General features: G+C 40.4%; 2 protein-coding genes across 3 annotated transcripts in view; one reads left to right on the plus strand and one right to left on the minus strand.

Annotated features, from left to right (window-relative positions):
* chtf18 (CTF18, chromosome transmission fidelity factor 18 homolog (S. cerevisiae)) overlaps positions 1-15,006 on the minus strand; it is a 93,120-nt gene extending 78,114 nt beyond the window's left edge. The window contains exons 1-6 of the mRNA XM_059978662.1: positions 14,864-15,006; positions 8,794-9,036; positions 7,218-7,362; positions 5,788-5,980; positions 3,000-3,089; positions 698-750 (exon numbers count right to left, since the gene is read on the minus strand). Of these exons, the coding sequence (XP_059834645.1) occupies positions 698-750; positions 3,000-3,089; positions 5,788-5,980; positions 7,218-7,362; positions 8,794-9,036; positions 14,864-14,963 (824 nt within the window). The 5' untranslated portion in view covers positions 14,964-15,006. The remainder of the gene's footprint in view (positions 1-697; positions 751-2,999; positions 3,090-5,787; positions 5,981-7,217; positions 7,363-8,793; positions 9,037-14,863) is intronic.
* Positions 15,007-15,407: 401 nt separating this feature from the next.
* rpusd1 (RNA pseudouridine synthase domain containing 1) overlaps positions 15,408-20,287 on the plus strand; it is a 34,674-nt gene continuing 29,794 nt past the window's right edge. Inside the window, exons 1-3 of one of the 2 annotated variants that reach the window (XM_059979545.1) lie at positions 15,411-15,503; positions 16,643-16,713; positions 19,538-19,744. In XM_059979545.1, coding sequence (XP_059835528.1) covers positions 19,563-19,744 — 182 coding nt within the window. In that variant the 5' untranslated portion in view covers positions 15,411-15,503; positions 16,643-16,713; positions 19,538-19,562. Of the gene's footprint in view, positions 15,504-16,642; positions 16,714-19,537; positions 19,745-20,287 lie in introns of both variants that reach the window. The other variant, XM_059979546.1, reaches the window with a different exon arrangement.

The following is a 20,287-nucleotide window of genomic DNA, read 5'->3' on the forward strand; positions in this document are numbered from 1 at the left end:
TCCCATATGGGCACTAGCCTCCCAAGTATAGAGGACATCTTCAAAAGGCAATACCTCAAAAAGGCAGCCTCCATAACAGTAGATTCCCATAACCTAGTACATGATCTATTATTACCACCAGAGAGGAGGTACAGGAGCCTGAAGACACACACTCAACTTTTCAGGAACAGCTTCTTCCCCACTGCCATCCAATTTCTGAAGGACAATGAACCAACCCACGAACACTACCTCACTAATTTTGGTCTCTTTTGGCGTCACCTATTTAATGTATTTTTTAAATATATTTCTTACAGTAATTTATAGCATTTTTATGTATTGTACTACATTGTTGCCTCAAAACAACAAATTTAACAATATATGTCAGTGATATTAAACCTGATTCGGATTTCCTCTAACCTTCCTGCTCTCTTCAGTCAAGTTCAGACACAAATCTCAATACAGAGTGCTGCACAATTCACAAGATTCCCACCAAATCTTGTCTTCTCCACTAAATTGTGAATTTCCAATTGTTCAGATTGTTTTCCAGGCACTGCAGCTTTTATAATTGAAAATTCTTTTTAAATTGATCCAGTTAAATATTGGAGTGGAAAATCAGAGCCCAAGCTCATGACATCAAGGCTTCCCACATTCAACAAGCATTAAAACAATACAGTTTTGAATTGTCTCCTAATATTTTTGTTATAGTACCCAGACTTACCTATTGAGCATCTCACTCAGTCTCTGAGATTCCTCTATCACTTGTCGACGACGCTAGATTAACACAATGATTAAGACATGGCAACTCATTAGACAATTTAGACATGGCAACTCATGCATTGACAAATATTTGTTTAGGATATGCATGTGTGTTTAGCTTGTTCAGCCCCAAACTCCAATTAAACAGAAACAGCATTGAGCGGGCAAGCTGAATTAAACCCAAAAACCTTTGTCTCTTTGAACCATTGGTAATTCAGAAAACATACAGCTCTGAATTGTCTTCAGATATGAGGAAATGTTAGTGAGGGGAAGGGTGAGAGAAGAAGAGACGTAGGTGAATTTCAGGGAAAGATGAGAAAATTAGAAAGATAAGTGAAAGAAATATGGCAGAGGGAGGGAAGAGCAGCTTAGACAGGGAGGCATGGAAAACAAGAAAGCATTTAAGTGAGAGGTTGGAGAGGGGGTCGAAGGACACGCTTGTCAGGGCTGGAAGGGGCAAGAATAGGGAATGAGGTGGGAAATTTCTGTTCACTGGTAATGACAAGCATGCAGAAGGACATACCTGTATGGGGAAAAAGTCACTCAAATTTTGAGTGGAATCTGGATGTTGCAGAATAACTGGAAGAAACAACAACCTGCTTCCTAAATGTATGAATGTGGTTACTTTTTCTTACGCTAGATTTGAGAGAAAATGTGGTGACCTACAATCAGTTGCATAGAAGTAATGGGTTGTAAAGCCATCCAGTGGTTGATTGTGGAGATATCAGGTTGTGGACATTACTAAAATGACTTAACAATGACACATGTACGAAAGATACATTCAGACAAGAGCTTCTGAACAGGTTTTGCCGAAGAGCAACTGATAGAGGGATTTCCTGCATTTAGTAATCTTTAATAGTATACATCGTAAATTCATTACAACTTTGCCTTATAAAATGTTTTAATGGTATTACTGCAGGACAGTTGCTAACCACAAATGGCCCCGTTTAATTGATCACCACACTGTAGTTACTGCCTTCCATAACTGGTAGTACACAAATAATGTCAGCTAGTGATGGAGGTGCATAGTGGGGGAAGAGACGAGTACTAACACAAGTCAAAGAGCAGGGTCACCAAGGTATAAGAGTACAAAGCTGAGAACTTTAGATGATGCATTGGTAGTGTGTGATCTAATGAATGTAGCAAAAAGCATTGAGTGAGTAGAAGGTGCAAAATAGGACACAGCTGAAGGGCAATTTGTTGGAGTTGGAAAGCACTGATTCAGTGCTTTGTGGAACTGACAAAAGCATGTTACTGAAATACAAGTACAGTGACACTGGTGATAAGGCTACAACCTCAGATTATTATTAAATTTATTGCCACAGCACACTTCTCACCTATTAAAACAATTTTCTAGTAGTATATCCCTCATTACCATGCAATAACATCACCTGGCAGAAAACTTTATTGCACCACATACTAGCACCAACAAACTTAAGTGGAAGTGTCACAAGATCAATGATAGCAATCTGTGTCAGTACAGTCACCTGCCCAGTTTAGGCCATTTCCCATAAGAATTGCTGAAAAATGAGTAAGGAATGTGCTTAGACATTAGTCAAAAAGTGGCCATTGTCTCTATTTTTTAATGCAGAACATGGAAGTCATAAGTAGTGAAGGAAGAAATTTAAAGAACTTGTTGCAGGTTGTCATGTCATAATAGATCACCATCTCTGCCTATGAGGACTGCTCTTAAGTGGTTCAAACCATGAGTCATTTATTCATTATTTCATTCTACACTAGTCACTGAAATTTGCTACACTAACAAAGTTTTTAATTAGTTATCAGTAGAACATGTCATTGTGAGTTGCAGGAAGTACGGGATACAGCAAGAGTTGATGAGAATTAATCTTAAGGGAATTGGGGGTGCAGGAATTCACATTAAAAGGGTTACTGGGCATGGGTGAGAGAGCACAGGTCAGGGTACTTCTAGCTTTCTTAAGGGATACAGGGTTTTTTTTAATAGGATATGATGGATAAGCAGGAATAGGGTACTAGGATGGACAAAAAATGGTAAAGTGCTGGGGGGGGGGTGAGTGTGTGTGTGTGTGGGGTTCACTTTTCCATCATCTGCAGAATCTCCTGTGCCTCAACTAATGATGACTTCAGTGTAAACAAGTCACTGCCCGCTCCTAGCTATACTCCATCATTCCTAGTATACATCTTGCTTGTATACTTTCACTTGATTCTCAATCCGGAGCAGAAAGTGGCAGTAATGTACCATTAAGCCGAGTGCCAACTGCTGTAAAACAGGAAGTATTAATTACCTCTTCAGCAACTTGTTCCTTCAAATAGGAGAAAGGTACTCCCAGCAAGTGTAACTGCCTTTGTTGATTCCAAAAATCAGCATTGACCAACTAGGATAAAACATTGTGTTGTTAGTATAGCAGTCTTCAAGTCAAAACATAACCGTTATTTATTCCTCCAAATGTATCAATATCTAAAGTTGAAGACAGTTCTTAAATGAATGGATGATGACTGGGAAAAGGAGACTTTTTAAAACTATGTAGTATGTACATTTTTCTCTAGTGGTAAATGTATGAATAACCATTTTAAGTAATCATCTCACTCTTTGCATAAATTGGCAACTGGTTTTAAAAGTCTCATCATTCCAATCATTAAGTTCAAGTTTAATTGTCATTCAACCACACACATTTATAGACCTAAACAAACCAGCGTTCCTCCAGGACCAGGAGCAAAACACAGTACCTACAGTCACACACAGTACAAAGAGTTACTAAGAATAATATAAACAAATCTGAGTGGTATGGTCTGTAGATTGATGGTGCATGGTGATGGGACATCATTCAATGGCAGTGTTCAACAAAATATTTCACATTTCAAGGAGTAAACAGCTGACATAAACAGTGCCTACGTTTCAAAGGTTACTCTGTGATTGTGAAGACTTAACAAATCACAAGGCATTAGCAGAATTCCAACTTTTAATTATGCAATAGTTCCAAAAATTTGTTGCAAATTTCTATGACTGTGATCTTACCCACCTGAGGAAACCGTTTGTTGCTGCAACCCAACAAAATTTTGAATAACTTAGTTTGATTTCCCCTTTAACCCAATATGAACAATCCAGAGTTCTCAATTTTCTCCTATTAATATTGCTAGCTAGTCTAATCAAGGACAAAAATGCACTTATTAAATTACTAACATGAGAAAGAAATGTGACTGCCCCAAGAATCAGAAGGGAGTACAGCCTGAAAAGTTCCAAATAAAAAGATGGAATGGCTGAGCAGCCGATGGGTTGAATGGCCTAATTTTGCTCCTATATCTTATGGGCCTTATGGAACTCTGTTCATGTTAGTTTCATTAACTTTCAAACTGGACATCAGACAGACAACCTTAAGTTTTACATCAGGGACCAGGAATCCAGAGCATACTTTGAATCCTAAATTTGTTTCTAGGGTATACGGTACTCTCATCTCTGTCTGAAAGAAAATTGCGTCAAATCGTTTCTGTTTCCTTTCCACAGTAAAAGGAACTAAAACATTTTGATCATTCTCTCCAAAATTCCCAGTCAAGGTGCATATATCAGGATGCTCTTTATCAACTACAGCTCAGTATTCAATACCATCATCCCCTCAAAACTAATCAATAAGTTCCAAGACTTGGCCTCAATACCTTCTATGCAGTTGGAACCTCAATTTCCTCTCTTGCAGACCCCCAGCTAGTTTGAATTGGCAACGTCTCCTCCACAATCTCCTTCAGCACAAGTACACCACAAGGCAGTGTAGTTAGCCCCCTGCTCTATTTGCTTTAAACTTATGGCTAAGCACAACTCCAATGTCACTCAAGTTTGCTGATAACACCACTGTTATACGCTGAATTAAAGGTAGTGATAAATCAGCATTTAGGAGGATTCTGAAAATCTGGCTGAGTGGGGTGCCACGACAACTACCTCTCACTCAATGTCAGCAAGAGCAAGGAGTTGATTATTAACTTCAGGAGGAAACCAGAGGTCCATGAGTCAGTCTTGATTGGAGGATTAGAGATAAAAGCTACTTTAAATTCCTGGGCCCAGCATGCAAGTGCAATTAAAAAGAAAGCACAGCAGCACTTCTACTTCCTTAGGAGTTTGCAAAGATTCTGCATGACATCTAAAACTTGGACAAATTTATATAGATGTGTAGTGGAGAGTATATTGACTGGCTGCATCACATCCTGATATGGACCCTTGAATGGAAAATTCTACAAAATGTAGTGGATACAGCCCAGTTCATCACAAATAAAGCCCTGCCCACCATCACACGAAACATTGTTGCAGGAACGCAATATCCATCATCAGGGATCCCACTACCCAGGACATGCTCCCTTCTCATTGGTGCCATCAGGAAGACTGTACAGAAGGCTCAGGACTCACACCATGAGGTTCAGGAACTGTTATCACCCTCAACCATCAGGCTCTTGAACCAAAGGGGATAACAGCAGTCAACTTAGCTTGTCCTACAACATATAGACTCACTTTTAAGGATTCTTCATCTCATATTCTTGATGGTTATTGCTTATTTATTATTTATAATTTCTTTCTTTTTGTATTTGCAGAGTTTGGTGCTTTTTGTACAATAGTTGAACATCCAAGTTGGTGTGGTTGTTTATTTGAGTATTGAGAAAATGTATCTCAAGGTTGTATAGGGTGATATATGTGCTTTGATAATAAATTTACTTTGAGCTTAAAAAGAATTGCAACATAAATCAATCATCAGAAAAAAGCAATGACAGTATTTTGTTTAAATAGAGGAAGTAAGGGAAAGAATGCACTATTTTGTAAAGTGTGACGTGTTCACAAGGCTCAGTCAAAACCTAAATGGATAACTGAATCTCAAGATGGGACAGGAAAAGTGCAAAATTTTTTAATGAAATTGGAACAAATTAAGATTGTGGAAATCCTAAAAGAGGTTGCAGTTTAAAGAAATAATGGAGTTGTTTTACCTAAATGTCTTTGAGAGTCAGCTTGAATAAATATAACCTATCATTGCACAGAGTAATCATTGGAAAAGTACTTATTTTGAATAGTACAATTGGCCATTCCTTCAAAGCTTTCACCTTCTGCTCTGGACTCGGATCTTCATCTTGCAGGACCATGTAAACCCTTGTTCCATCTGTCGATGTCACTTTGATGTAATCTTCCATAACGGGTGGGCGTTTCAGAACTTGCTTCTGTACCTTGATGGCAGATTCTTCGATGGGAGCTACATCACTCAGCCCAAGGATGTCCTGAATAGATGTTTTTGGACTTCTAAAAAAAAAGATCAGCATAAACTGGACAATTTATAATGCACTATTTTCATTTGAATAGCATCTTGTGTCAAAGTATTCCAAAGTAATTCACACAACAAATTCACTTATTGTTGACTTGGTAACAGTGGCAGGCTGTGTGAACTATATGAGATATAAAGTTAATTTTGGAAGTCCAGGGTGGAAAGAATATCAGAATCTGCATGTTATGACCAGTTACGATTATTTGAGTCACTGAAGCATGCAGTTAATTATCTGTTACAAAGGATAGATCCTTTCACCAAAATATCACCTAGTACTACAGTGGAGTGTCAGCTTAAATTATCTACACTTACTGAGAGATCTTTTAGTTAATGTACAGTTCAATGGTGATGACGTCATGTTTCAGTTGTACAAGATTTGGGGACTGGACTTGGAGGCTACACTTAGAGCTTCAGGATGTCATTACAAAAGATGGTGCAGATTAAAAAAAAATCACAATGATGTTGCTGGGACTGAGAGCTTGAGTCGTGAAGAGAAACTGGATTTTGACAAGTTCATGGCTAGGTAAGGTTTAGAGCAGCGGTTCCCGACCATTTTTTTTGCCGTAGAGCCTTACTATTAACTAAGGGGTCCAAGGACCGCAGGTTGGGAACCCTTGACTTAGAGGGAAATGGGCCAATACAAGTCACAATGTGAAAGAAAATATATTACACTAATTAATACTTGGCAAAGAGTCTAAGAGTCACAGAAAAAGAATGCCACCATTTCAGCCAAAACCACTCAGAAGCTAATTCTTAATTTGAGTTAAAATCCTGTAATAGAACTGGGGCTACCGTAACCCACCATCAAAAGATGCTAATACAATACAAGGCTATAAAATCCTGACAATTCTAAAATAGAGACAAATTATTTGACATCAGTATATCCTGCCTGATGTGAAAAAGTAATCATGGAGAAGGGTCAATAAGTTTCTGATCGCTTCAGAGAAAAGAAGGATGATAAACAGGATTATAAGAGTTAGATGACTCAGCCACAAGCACATTATTGACAAAACACAGGCAAATTTTACGGGACTGTTATTTATTAGAAAGAGAGATGCAGAGAACGTACCTAATAGCTCTAATGAACTAGGTTGGATAACCCAATCTGAATGCGGGGCAAAATATTGATTGTTGTGGTTCCAGTCTCAAGAAGAGGTAGAATAAACAGAGGCAACAATACATTGTAAAGAAATGATTGCGTAAATTGCAACCTACCTGGGGTATTGGATCCGGGCAAAGTCGTCTGGTGACGAGGGTGGAGTAATCTCATCATCTGGTGGGGGAGGTTCGGGTAAGCTCTCCTGTGACTTAAACTCCAGTCTCTTCATAGCATCTAGCCTGGGCCTCTTGTGCTTGGGAGCTGCAGTAATTAAATAAGTCGAGGCAGATTAATGGTCCATTAACCCTGCCATACCTGAGATTGAGGGGATTTACAGAGTAAAGTTTGAAGTTCAAATTAAATTTTATTACATATATATCATCAAATACAACTCTGAGATTCATTTTTCTGTGGGCATACTAAGCAAATCTATAGAATAGTAATTATAGCAGGATTAATGAAAGATCAACTAGAGTGCAGAAGACAATAAACTCTGCAAATGCCAAAATAAATAATTAGCAATAAATAATAAAACATGAAATAACAAAATAGAGTCCTTAAAGTGAGATCATTGGTTGTGGGAACATCTCACTGGATGGGCAAGTGAATGCAGGCATGCCCTTTATTCAAGAGCCTTATGGTTGAGGGGTAGTAAATTCCTGGGTGTTACAATCTCAGAGGACCTGTCCTGGACCCAGCATGTAGATGCAATTGCAAAGAAAGCGGCAGCACCTCGACTTCCTTAGAAGTCTGTGGAGATTTGGCATGACACTAAATACTTTGACCAACTTCTATAGAAGTGTCCTGGAGAGTGTATTGACTGGCTACATCACAGCCTGGAATGCTTTTGAATGGAAAATACTACAAAAGGTAATGGATTCGGCCCAGTACTTCCCTCCCAACCTAAGTGAAACGCTGTCATAGGAAAGCAGCATCCATCAGAGATCACCGCCACCCAGGCCATGGTCTTTTCTCATGCTCAGGTAGAAGGTATAAAAACCTCAGTACTCACACCAGCAGGTTCTAGAACAGTAACAAAGTACTGAGGTCTAATAATTGTCTTTTTTAATCATTCACAGCTGCCTGATCATTTCATACTGTGAAACAGTTATTAACTTCAGAGTTATCTGCTAACACATTGAAATGACTATCTGCGGGGATACCTACTAGTAAAGCAATGAAAGCAGGTGGCCTCAGAGAGACAAACTCCGAGAACAAATTTCACAGTGACCTATTAAGATTGGAAAAGTGTTATCCAACTCTGAAAAAATAATGTCGCCATTTCTCTTTTATCGTTCTAAAAGACTGGATATTTAGAGCTGATGTTCGGGAGTTCAGGCTTAGGTTAATGCAAAAGAAAAACTAAATCTTCTGAGGGCCATTGCCTCCTGCCCCCGAACTCCTATAGTGCATCTTTGATGTGTAAGATTTAATACTGCCAAGTATTTAGGAAAGGTTTCCTGTTCATCTCAGCACTTAAAAAATGGGTATCATTCAGTTCGACAAATGAACATTTCTGAATTGATATCAACTCATAATTAAAGCTGCATATGAAATTGGAATATCACCATCAACACACTAAATGGTGGAAGAACTCAGCGAGTTCCTCCAGCAGTTTTTGTGTGTACTTAAGATTTCCAGCATCAGCAGAATCTTGTGACATAGTATCACGTTCATCAAGTGTTTACATACTCATTACTTGCTCTTGGTCCTCAGGTAAATGGTAAAGGAACTCTTCTTCCCTTGGTACATCAAGATTCCGTTTCTGAGGAACAGGGCCTCCCATGTTGTCCTGTTGCTCCTTGTGCTCCTGGACCTGAATCCTACCAGTTGGTTCCTTCCTGATGAAGACATCACTTGATGCAATGGCTTCTTCAAAGGTCTGTTGGCGCTGTCGAAAGCTGGACTCTTTAATTGTTTTCGTGGGTTTGTTATCTGCAAAGGAAATTCAAAACAGCATTAAAAAAAAATCCCAGCCCTCAAGACATTAGGCAAGTTCAATGTCATGAGTTCAAATTCAAGTTCAAGTCATTGACTATACATGAATATAGGCTAATGAAACATGGACCATGTGCAAAACACATTACCAAGAGCACAGTGCACATCATACAAATAGCACTTATGGTTATGATTTCAGAAAAGTATACAGTCATAAAGAAAAAAATAATAATATAGCCCAAGTCCCAGAATGGCATAACTGTAGACTGATGGCATGTTGTCCTGGTCCAGCTTGTTCTTCCACCAAGCAAACACAGGAGGACATTGAAGTGAGGACCAGCCCCCAACCAAGTACAGACTTCATCACACTCACAGAGATCACTGTTCTCTCCCACACCACCTTTGACATCTCAACTCCTGGCGACCCCATGGTGAGGGCCTGATCCTCGCCACAACCAAGACAACGCAGCTTCCCCACCACAGGTCTCACCAATGAACTGGACTTGCAGTATTCTACATTACCAATGTCCAACGTGATCACAATAAAATGTCGAACCCAGTCACTCAAACCATGCACCAACTCAACACATCGACATGGAAGAGGGCCAGGCAACAACACAACAACGCTATGCAGTAAGTAGAGCTCCATCACTATGAAATAACTTGTTGATGGGATAGTTCTGCAGTACATGATGTTTTTAAGTGTCCAGCAGTGACTTGCAATTGTAAAAAAAGATACACAGGACAAACAAGTAGACCTTTGACTACACCCTGAGTGGCTGCCATCATTTTACCAAAATCAAACAGGTGGAAATAATCTAAAATATTATATCAATGTTGAGGTGGCAGGGTGAATATCAGATTGTATTAAAGATTTGGAAGGGAACAAACTTCCATTAAATTGGATGAATGTGGAACCTGCCATGGAACTGAAATGAAGGACATTGTTGGTTTACTTATGGGCATACAATAGTCAAGACCTTTGTTGCTATGGAAGGACATAATGGGTTGAGTAAACTTGTAAACAAAGGTGTGCTAGTTTGAGAAGGTTACACACCAAGATGCAAGTTTTAATAACCCACCTGTAGCAACTTGATTTATTATTGGATAAAGGCACAGGAGAACAGTTTTCCTCCATTGGAAGAGACAATGAAGAAACTTAAATATATTTTCAATCTGACTACTCTCACATCTCTCACCTGGAAACAACAAGCTTATAGGCTTGATTTTCTTTTAATATAAATCAGAACCCGATCCTGTACAAACTGGGTACTGAGGTCTGAATTTATTTAGGAGCCCCTAAGCAATGTGACAAGGATATACCAGAGTTTAAGCCAAGGATTACCAGCAAAACCTTGCACAAATGGCGACTGGGTGTGGCTGGGTTAAGCCAAACAAAACTGATAACTTTTTAAACCAGAAGGGAAGGCAAAGCTCATGGACAAACTTCACTTCAACCAACATAAACCAGCACATACACATCAAGCCAAAGTTTCATAACTGTAATTGGGAACAGTATCATGGATTTTTTTCCCCTTTCCAAGACCAGGACAAGCTAAGTCCAATGTGAATTTAGCACAATTAAGGAATCTGGGTTCAACTGTACTTTTCTTAAAGGTTGTACCCATTTATGATAAATCATTTTAAAATTACCTTTCCTTTTCAAACTGCTACTTTTTTTTAAGGATATTGCTTTCTTCACAACAAAAGCATTAATCAGAAAAATCCAGTGGTAATTAAACCATCAAGAAATTTAGTTGTCAAATCACAAACAAGAGACAATCTACTGATGCTGGAAATCCGAGCAACACACACAAAATGCTGGAGGAACTCAGTAGACCAGGTAGCATCTACGGAAAAGAGTACAGTCGACATTTTGGGCCGAGATCCTTTGGCAGGACTGAAGAAAAAAAAAAGATGAGTAGATTTAAAAGGTGGGGGAGGGGAGAGAGACATACAAGTGATAGGTGAAACCGAGAGGGGGAAGAATGAAGTAAAGAGCTGGGAAGTTGATTGGTGAAAGTGATACAGGGCTTGAGAAAGGAGAGTCTGATGGGAGACAACTGAAAGCCATGGAAGAAAGAAAAGTGGGGAGGAGCACCAGGAGGCCATGGGCAGGCAAGGAGATAAGTTGAGAGAGGAAAAAGGAAATGGAGAATGGTAAAGGAGCAGGGATGGGGGGCCCATTACTGGAAGTTCACGAGATCTATGTTCATGCCATCAGGTTGGAGGCTACCCAGACAGAATATAAGGTGTTGCTCCTCCAACCCGAGTGCGGCCTCATCCTGACATTAGAGGAGGCCATGCATTGACATATTGCAATGGGAATGGGAAGTGGAAATAAAATGGGTGGCCACTGGAAGATCCCGCTTCTTCTGGTAACCCATTCTAATTCCACTTCCCATTCCAATATGTCAACCCATGGCCTCCTCTACTGTCACAATGAGGTGACACTTGGGCTGGAGGAACAACATCTTATGTTCCAAGCTGGTAAAGTTCTTAAATAAATGAATTTTTAACTATAAAATAAATACAGTGCCTAAGACCTTTGCACAATACTGAATTTGTTGACCTGGACTGGAGAGCAAATTTGTAAACCTGGCAGGAGCAAGGGATGTTGGGAATGGTGAGGGTGGAGCACTATGGGTGCAGAGTGGGACAAGTGGCAGAGAAGGAGTGCTGGGGCAGGTGCAGACACACTCAGTCCTTGCACACTAGGCAAGGTAATTTCATTCCAAACAACTAGTTTATTGATCATTACAAAATGTCTCTCCACACCCTGCCCGCTCTCTTCCCTTTTCCCCAACCATGATTTCCCACTACCAGTCTGCAATAGAGACCCATAACAGAATTAGGTTTATCGTCATTCACATATGTCATGAACAGAGGAGCACTTCTAGTAATAGACTAAGACAACTGCACTGCTCCAAAGAGCGCTATATGAGGTCATTCTTGCCCTCGGCTCTATACTGTGTCAACCTATAGCCAGGGAAGTGATGACCCCCTGCCCCCCCCCCCCCCCGTTAGATTGTCTGAGGTAACTTCTTACTTACTTCTCTTCTAATATTTGTATATCTGTGCACTTGTAATGCCACTATAATTTCCTTTGGGAATCAATAAAGTATCTAGGAGTTTTGCACAGAACTGTATAGCAAGAGGGTTGCCATTGCTACTATGTAATCTATATAACTAATCTTCATATACAAGTGTGAACATTTAAAAGCATTACCTTCAGACACCATTCTAATTATCTGAATGAATCCTGTACAAAAGATGCGTCAAGTTGCTGGAGACAAATCTAGAAGTTGTCACTTTACACAAAATTGTTCACTAAAATGGAGTGGAGACAGGGCAGCAGGAAGCAAGGAAAGAGGAGAAACTTTAAGATCAAAGAGTAAGTATCAAGTGTGGGGCACAAAAGAGAAAATCTTGTAAACCACAAGAGACTGCGGATGCTAGAATCTGAGCAAAAAATTACCAGAAGAATTCAGTGAGTCAAGTAGCCTCGGTGGGAAGAAAGGGTCTGCCAATGTTTCAGTCGAAACCCTGAATCAGATGAGAAAATCCTGGTAATGCAGCAAACCAGCAGGGATTCATGGCCAATGTAATTAAGTTAATGTTTCAGATGTACAGGATCAGTAATCATTCCCCAAGAGATACACCCTATCCTCGTTATATGAGTCTTCAGATAATGCGGATTCACAGTTATCCAAGGAACCTATTTCTACCAACATCTTCTTATATGCGTCTAAAACTCAGTTATGTGAGGAGCACTGCTTTCCCGCCAATACAAGTCAGGTGCATACGCCTCACAGTCTCACTCTTGCCAGTCTCGCATTGGTTTTGGCAAGGTGTGGATGTGCGATCTTGCGGTCCTAAACTTTTGTTGGTTTTACCTATGGTACAGTGATTTTTGTGCTTGAAATATTTAACTATGCCTCCTAAGCGTCCAATGTCATGTCCTGGGCCATCAGCCAAGTGACAGAGAACCACTTTAACATTTGAAAAAAAGCTGGAAATTATAAACAGCGCAGCATCAGCTGAAGATAACACAGCTCTGGGATGCTACTGCCGGGAACAAAATCTTGCCTTTAAAATTCTTTTGTTGCTTGACAATGCGCCAGCCCATCCTAAACATTTGGACAGCATTCCTCCTAACATAACAGTGCTTTTCCTGCAGCCTAACACAACATCGCTGATTTAACCACTTGACCAAGGTGTGATCTACCTTTTTTTTTTAATGGCGAACTATCTCTCAGATGCTGCAAGCAACAGACAATTTTGAAAATCCCGGGAGTTTACCAACAGTAAGGGAATGGTGGAAGTCAGAACACTTGGCACAAATGGCGATGGACACGGACCCAAGTTTAGAACGGAGTCAGAATTTCAGTCATTCCCTGCCGTCAACCCTTCTTCTCTACACGCAAATTTATGCTGAAAAACAAAATGCTGCCAAGCAAACAACCCTCATCACTTTCTTCAAACTGGTGTCATCTCCTGCTGCCGGCCGTTCTAAGAGTTCTGTGAGTCTTCCTTCACCCCTTGCTGTGCTTGATATGATCCTGACGACCACAACCATTCACCTTATCCATGTAAAGCTGCCCGACACCACAACAACTGCTCATCTCCCAGAGCGAACACACCTCCCACTGTTGCTGAGTACTGTACACCCTAGTATGTTAACTTCCTATGATTTATTACATTGAATATTACCTTAAATTGATGAAATATAATATGAATGTTACCTTGTGGTACTGCTTTTGTGTTGTATTGATATGAAAATGTGAATAAATTACAGATAAAACATATTTAGGAAGCCCTGTGGAAAGCATTCCTATTTTCTCCATTTAAATAATTATTCACATTATGTGTCAACTGTGAGGAACGTATCCCCCGCATATAACGAGGATGGGGTATAATCAGGGTCAGAGAGCACCTGAAGTAGTGGTCTACAGGCTTCTAATATGATAGGCTACCAATTGAGACATAATGGGGTTTTGTAACAAAGGACATGATTTAATCAGTGGTGTCTAACATCTTGAAGTAAAACTACACAAATCAAATTAATAAATTTCACATTGGGGAAGAGCTCTTGGAATCCAGTTGGGATAGCTTTCTAGAATAATATGTGGTGACTCAGCAGAAGAACAGGCTCTTTCAGATGCGGTCATATGCAAAGAGACAGGCTTAATTAATCTCATACCAAAACATTTTCTGTGGAAGAGTGATCAGATATTACAAATTTCCCATTCAGTGTCACTGCGCCTAACTTGTCCAAGGATAAAGACTTGAAATGAAGATAGCTACTGAGGCATGAATAGCACTTAAGATAGAAGATGTCAAAATAAGATGAAAAGCATGGCAGGAGATAAACAGTGGTAGACAGTTAAAGAGGCATCAATTCTAAACACAAACAAGAGAAAAATCTGCAGATGCAGGAAATCCGAGCCTGAAACGTTGACTACTTTTTCCCATAGATGCTGCCTGGCCTGTTGATTTTCCTCCAGCTTTTTGTGTGTGTTGATCAATTCTAAATGAATGTTGGCTTCTTCGAAAAACTAGAGCAGACAACCTCCGAACAGCCCAAGGGGGCTTGGGACCAGAACTCTCCTTCTCCAAGGTAAGGGGATCGGGGGGGGGGGGGGGGGTCAGGCCCTCTGTGCTTGCGAAGGTTAGGGGTTCGGGGCCACATCCCTCTGCTCGCCCAGTGTTAGGCCGGGAGAAAGCGACAATAGAAAAACCTTTGCAGCTGGCGTTGAAAGAGACACAACCCGAGTTGTGACCTGGCCTTTCAACATGACAGCTTGCTATACTTCAGCTTTACCATAGGTCGGCTCATCCATTTCAGCCAGGACCTCCAACTCGTCGGCAAACTGGCTTTCGAACTCATCTTCCACGCCGTATAGGTCCCAGTCCTCCTCCATGTCCCGCAACTCGCTTCACTCTCCACAACCAGACAACACGAAATTCCCGCCGCACCGGCACTCTCCTTCCGGTCCATGACATCATCACCGGCGAAACGCCCCGTCGGCGAGCCCGTAACTCCTATTGGTGGCGGAACTGTCAATCACACTGCACGCTCCTTACCGCCCATTGGCTGCTCCTAATATTGCACACTCTAAATGCTAGAGGAACGCAGCAAATCAGGCCGAATCTATAGAAAGGAATAAAAAAGACCCGGTTCGGAATGGCGACTATTTATTGTACTCTACAGATGTTGCATGACTTGGGGAGTTCCTCGAGGATTTTGTGTGTGTGTGTGTTGCTTAAGATTTCCAGCGGCTGCCGGATCTCTTGTGTCTGTGATTGGTTGGTCCTGATGTCAGTCATTAGATTGAGGCGTTGCTTCCTGTTCGATGAACGGCTTACATCCGGAAGCTTAGTGCCGTTGACGGGAGAAATTTAAGGGCTGTTGGACTAACATTGATTTCCACAGAAAAAAGGGATTTATCAAAGGTGAAGAGGTAGGTTTTAAAGAGAGAAAGAAAGGAAGGAAGGAGAACAAAGTAATTGTAAATCCAGATCTAATGTCGCATAAAAAGTATAAACAATAAAGAACAATACTGAATAACTACGCATTAAATACATAAGATGGCTTATATGCATAGATTGAGTGTATGTCCATAAAGTGACACTGAGCTATTCATAAGCTGACTGATAGGAATTAATAAAGTAGTGGTGGAGGTATTGATCAGCCTCACTACTTGGGGAAAGTAACTGTTTTGAATCTGGTGGTCCTGGTTTCGATGCTTTGTAGCCTCCTCCCAGATGGGAGTGGAGCTAACAGTCCATGAATAGGGTGAACAGGGTCCTTCATGATACTGACCCTTTTCTGGAACTTTTTGTATATGTGTCTTTGATGGCTGGTATAAGTGATGAGTACTTTTGACTGCCTGTTGTAGAGCTTTCCAGTCAACTGCAGTGTAGTTTCTGTACCAAGTGGTGATGCAGCTTGTCAGGATGCACTCTAACTGTGCTTCTGTAGAATGATGTGAGTATGGATGTGCAAATTCCAGCTCTCTTCAAACTCATTGAAAAGTAGAGGCATTGGTGAGATTTCTTGACTGTACAGGATGTGTTATGGGCCAAGGGAGTTTGTGTGTGATGTCCACCCTCACAAGTTTGAAACTCTTGAAGTTTCCACCGATGTAAAGTGGGGGAGGGGTGGTGAGGAGTGTAAGTTTGCTTGAAGTCGCTACCCATCTGCTTTGTCTTGTTGACATTGAGGAATAGAAGGCCTCAAGCTCTTCCAACAACTCTCGACAGGCCGTCTCATTGTTTTTGGTGATGAGCCCCACTACAGTCATGTCGCCAGCCAATTTGACACTGTGTTTTGCTTAGGTGTTTGTGCAGTCATGTGTGAGCAGAATGTACAGCAAAGGGCTCAACTCACAGCGCAGGGTTTTAGGATGATGGGGAGGAAGGAGCGGTTGTGCATCCTATCTGAGGTCTGTTGGCTAGAAAGTCCAACACCCAGATGTTGCACAGTGGTGTATTTAGACTGAGGAGTAGAAGTTCGTTCACAGGTCTGTTTGACAATAGTGTTGAATGCCGAACTGAAATCCAGAAACAGCATCCTTTCATAAGTGTCCTTGTTTTCTAGGTCTGTCAGGGCCAGGTGAATGACAGATGCTGTGGTATCAGTCCTAGAGCAGCCCGATCATAACCACATTGGTGAGTGTCCAAACTATAAACTTACGGGTGAATAGGATGGGCAGCTCAGGCTCATGGCAAATGGATTGATCAAGGACCTGTTGGATTGGTGGAAGTTATTTATTTCAAATTGAAACTTGCTGTCATATTGTCATATGCACATATATACATGGACACAATAAAAATCTTTCAGTAGTATAACAGACACAGCATTATATTAGCAGAATCACTAGAAAAACAAATTAGTATATTTTACACAAGAAAATATAAACAAAAAAAGACCATTTTAGTGCAAAGTGTTGCTGAACTGTAGTGATTAAGATTTTACTGATTCAGATTTATAACGTGTACATTACAACAGGCAGTGAAATGCATTGTTTGCATTGATAGCCTCCAGATGTGCTGGGGCAGGCCACAAGTTGGTGCAAGAACCGATTAGTTGAAGGAAAGTAGCTATTCTTGAGGTAATTGATGTGAATAAGGGATCCAGCTGCTGGTGAATTAAACTAATGTTGTCATCATGTGATGTTTCTTTATTGGAAGTAGATATTCTAGCGAATGAAGATGTCAGGGGTTACTATGATTGATAATAGTGATTGATTCTGGTCATACTTCTGGCTAGAGAATTAAGTTCATACCTGGGTGCATTATTTTTAGTGTTTAATTAGAGATGGGCTGGGTTCACAGTATCAGGGATTGGCTTAGTAAGGGTCTGAGAGTGTTTGGTCTGGTAAAATGTGGTGTAATTGGTGAAATGTGGAAATTTGTGTTGGATTTCCAGTGATGGTGCCAAGAGGATCTAGATGAAAAATTAGAAGAATCTCTGATAGATCATTTGGTGGTTGAGATGGGTACCACTTTCCAAAGCTAATGGTGCAGGATTGGATAGAAAATTTACTGGAAATTTGATTGTTACAACAGTGAAAATTTAGAGGAATTGAAACTGGATGGATCATATTTAAAAGTCAAGAAGAATGGGGATAGATATATAACCACATTTATTGTCCTTGAGAATATCTTTTGTGATTATTTTTTTTTTTGGATCAGTTATGTTGGTATGTGGCCTGTGAACATTTATGGAATTGAAAGATGAACTGGGAGTGCAGTATAATGATCTGGAATTAAGTTAATGAAGAGAACTCACATCAGAACAAAATAATTTATTTCCTCTAATCGAAACAGATTCTTATTGTAATTGCCCATGAATCATTCAGACTGTCAATTGATTTAGAAATCTGCAGTGTTGTAAGTTGATCTTTTCAATAGATTTACACTAGTATGATATGCCCAAATGTTCCTTGCAAACTGCTTTTCAGTTGATCTGTAGAAATGTGATGAATGATACTTTAATCAATAAAAAAAACAGCAAATTGCAGTAAGGACTCAGTTGCATGATATCTGATAATAAGTTCAATATGCCATTCTGTTTCTCTAGTGAGGGTCCTCTGAGATGTGTGTATACACCTCAATGAGATGTCAGCCTGTTTGGGTATATCTTCTGTTTGAAGTTTAGTACCTGGAGGCAAAGATCAGAACAACAAATTGCAAATCTAAAATTTAGATTGCCAATATTCGGGCATATCATGCTAATGTAAATTTATTGCAAGTATCAGCTTCCAACACTGTAGTTTTCTAAATCAATTGTCAGGCTAATGATTAACCCACAAAGTACACTGCAGATGCTGTGGTCAAATCAAGACGTACAAAAAAGCTGGATGAACTCAGCAGGTCAAGCAGCATCCGTTGAAAGAAGCAGTCAACGTTTTGGGTCGAGACCCTTCATCAGGACTGATTAATCCAATGTTCAAAAATAAATTTATTATCAAAGTCCATATATGTCACCAAATACCAACCTGAGATTCATTTATATAGGCATTCATTAGTCTCACGAGATCCTGGATCTTCACCCTTTCTAGGGCGCAGGCCTGAGCAGGGTTGTATGGGAGACCGGCAGTTGCCCATGCTGCAAGTCTCCCCTCTCTATGCCATCGATGTTGTCCAAGGGCCAATACAGCTTGGCACTGGTGTCATCGCAGAGCAATGTGTGATTAAGTGCCTTGTTCAAGGAAACAACACGCTGCCATAGCTGAGGCTCGAACTAGCGACCTTCAGATCACTAGACCAACGCCTTATCCAGTTGGCCACGCGCCAACAGAAATTCTTTTGATGCATTGACGGAGATTCATTTATTTGCAGGCTTTCATAGAACAAAGCAGTCCAATAGAACCAATGAAAAACTACACTATTAGTGGTTTATTGTTGTCTTAGTTTTTTTATAATAAGATTAAATGATGACTAATCAATTGAGTTGGGACTTGTGAATTCGATTGGTGTTGAGGGATTGGTAATTGGTCGATGGAGTCACTGGAAAACTAAACAAAGAGCAAATTAGAAACAAAACTTTTCAAACCTTGTATTTCAAATATGAAAGAACCAAAGGGCAGTTACCCTCTATCTCCTAGCACCAGAATACCACTGTTTTTAAAGTGCCTGAAATTAATAAAATATTTTATATTTTGTTGTTCCATTGCACTTAATGCCAAAAAGTAGAACAGAAATAGGCCATTCTGCATTTCAGATGATCTCTTCAGATCAATATGATCATAGCTAGACCTCTGTTGTATTCCTGCTCTCTTCCTATTCCCTTTGCTGCTTTTTGTTTCAATAGTCTTATTTAAATATGCTTAATGAGCTAGCTGTCATAGCCTTCTGTTCCGGTGAGTTTCACAGGTTTGCCCATTCCAAGAGAATGAATTTCTCCTCATTCAATCCTAGATGTTTAGAATTTATCCTGTAAGTAGCAGAACTAAAAAAAACTAATTTTCAATTCTTCATTTTCACTTAGGACTGCTGTTAGGTGGCTTGGTGATATGGAACCTGCTAGTATTGGGGACCTGTGTACTTTGTACCAGAGCACAGATTTCCTGGTGGTGAATAAGCATTGGGATATCCGCATTGACAGTAAGATGTGGTATGAGACTCTCACAGTTCAGTCTCAGCTGAAGCACCGATTTCCTGAGCTCGCTGACCCAGATACCTACTATGGGTTTAGGTAATTCCTTATTATCTGTTTCATGTTATGTTTCAAAAACGTCTTTTCTGAATTTTCCCCATTTGTTGAAATTTAAGGAAGCTAAAATATTCACTGATACCAAATCCACTGCTATATCAGAATCTGCCACTCCATTTTGCAACACAGAAAATGCTGGAGGAACTCGGCAGGTCGGGCAGTATCGATGGAGGGGAATTAACCGTCAAAGCTTTGAGCCAAGGCTAGAAAGTCAGGCGGGCAGAAGGAGAAGTAGGGTGAAGAAGTACAAGCTGGCAGGTGATAAGTGAGGGGGAATGTGGGTGGGTGGAAGAGGGATGAAGTAAGAAACTGGGAGGTAATAAGTGGAAGAGGTGAAGGGCTGAAGAAGGAGTCTGAAAGAGAACAGTGAACCATGGAAGAAGGAGGGGAACAGAGAGGTTAAGCGAAGAAAAGGGGTGAGAGAGTAATCACAATGGGGAATGGGGGGGAAGAGAATGAGGGAGAATTACCGAAGAAATCGATGCTCAGGCTTTCAGGTTGGAGGCTACTCAGACAGAAATTGAG

The sequence above is a fragment of the Hypanus sabinus genome, chromosome 9 (assembly GCF_030144855.1).
Source record: "Hypanus sabinus isolate sHypSab1 chromosome 9, sHypSab1.hap1, whole genome shotgun sequence".
NCBI lineage: Eukaryota > Metazoa > Chordata > Chondrichthyes > Myliobatiformes > Dasyatidae > Hypanus > Hypanus sabinus.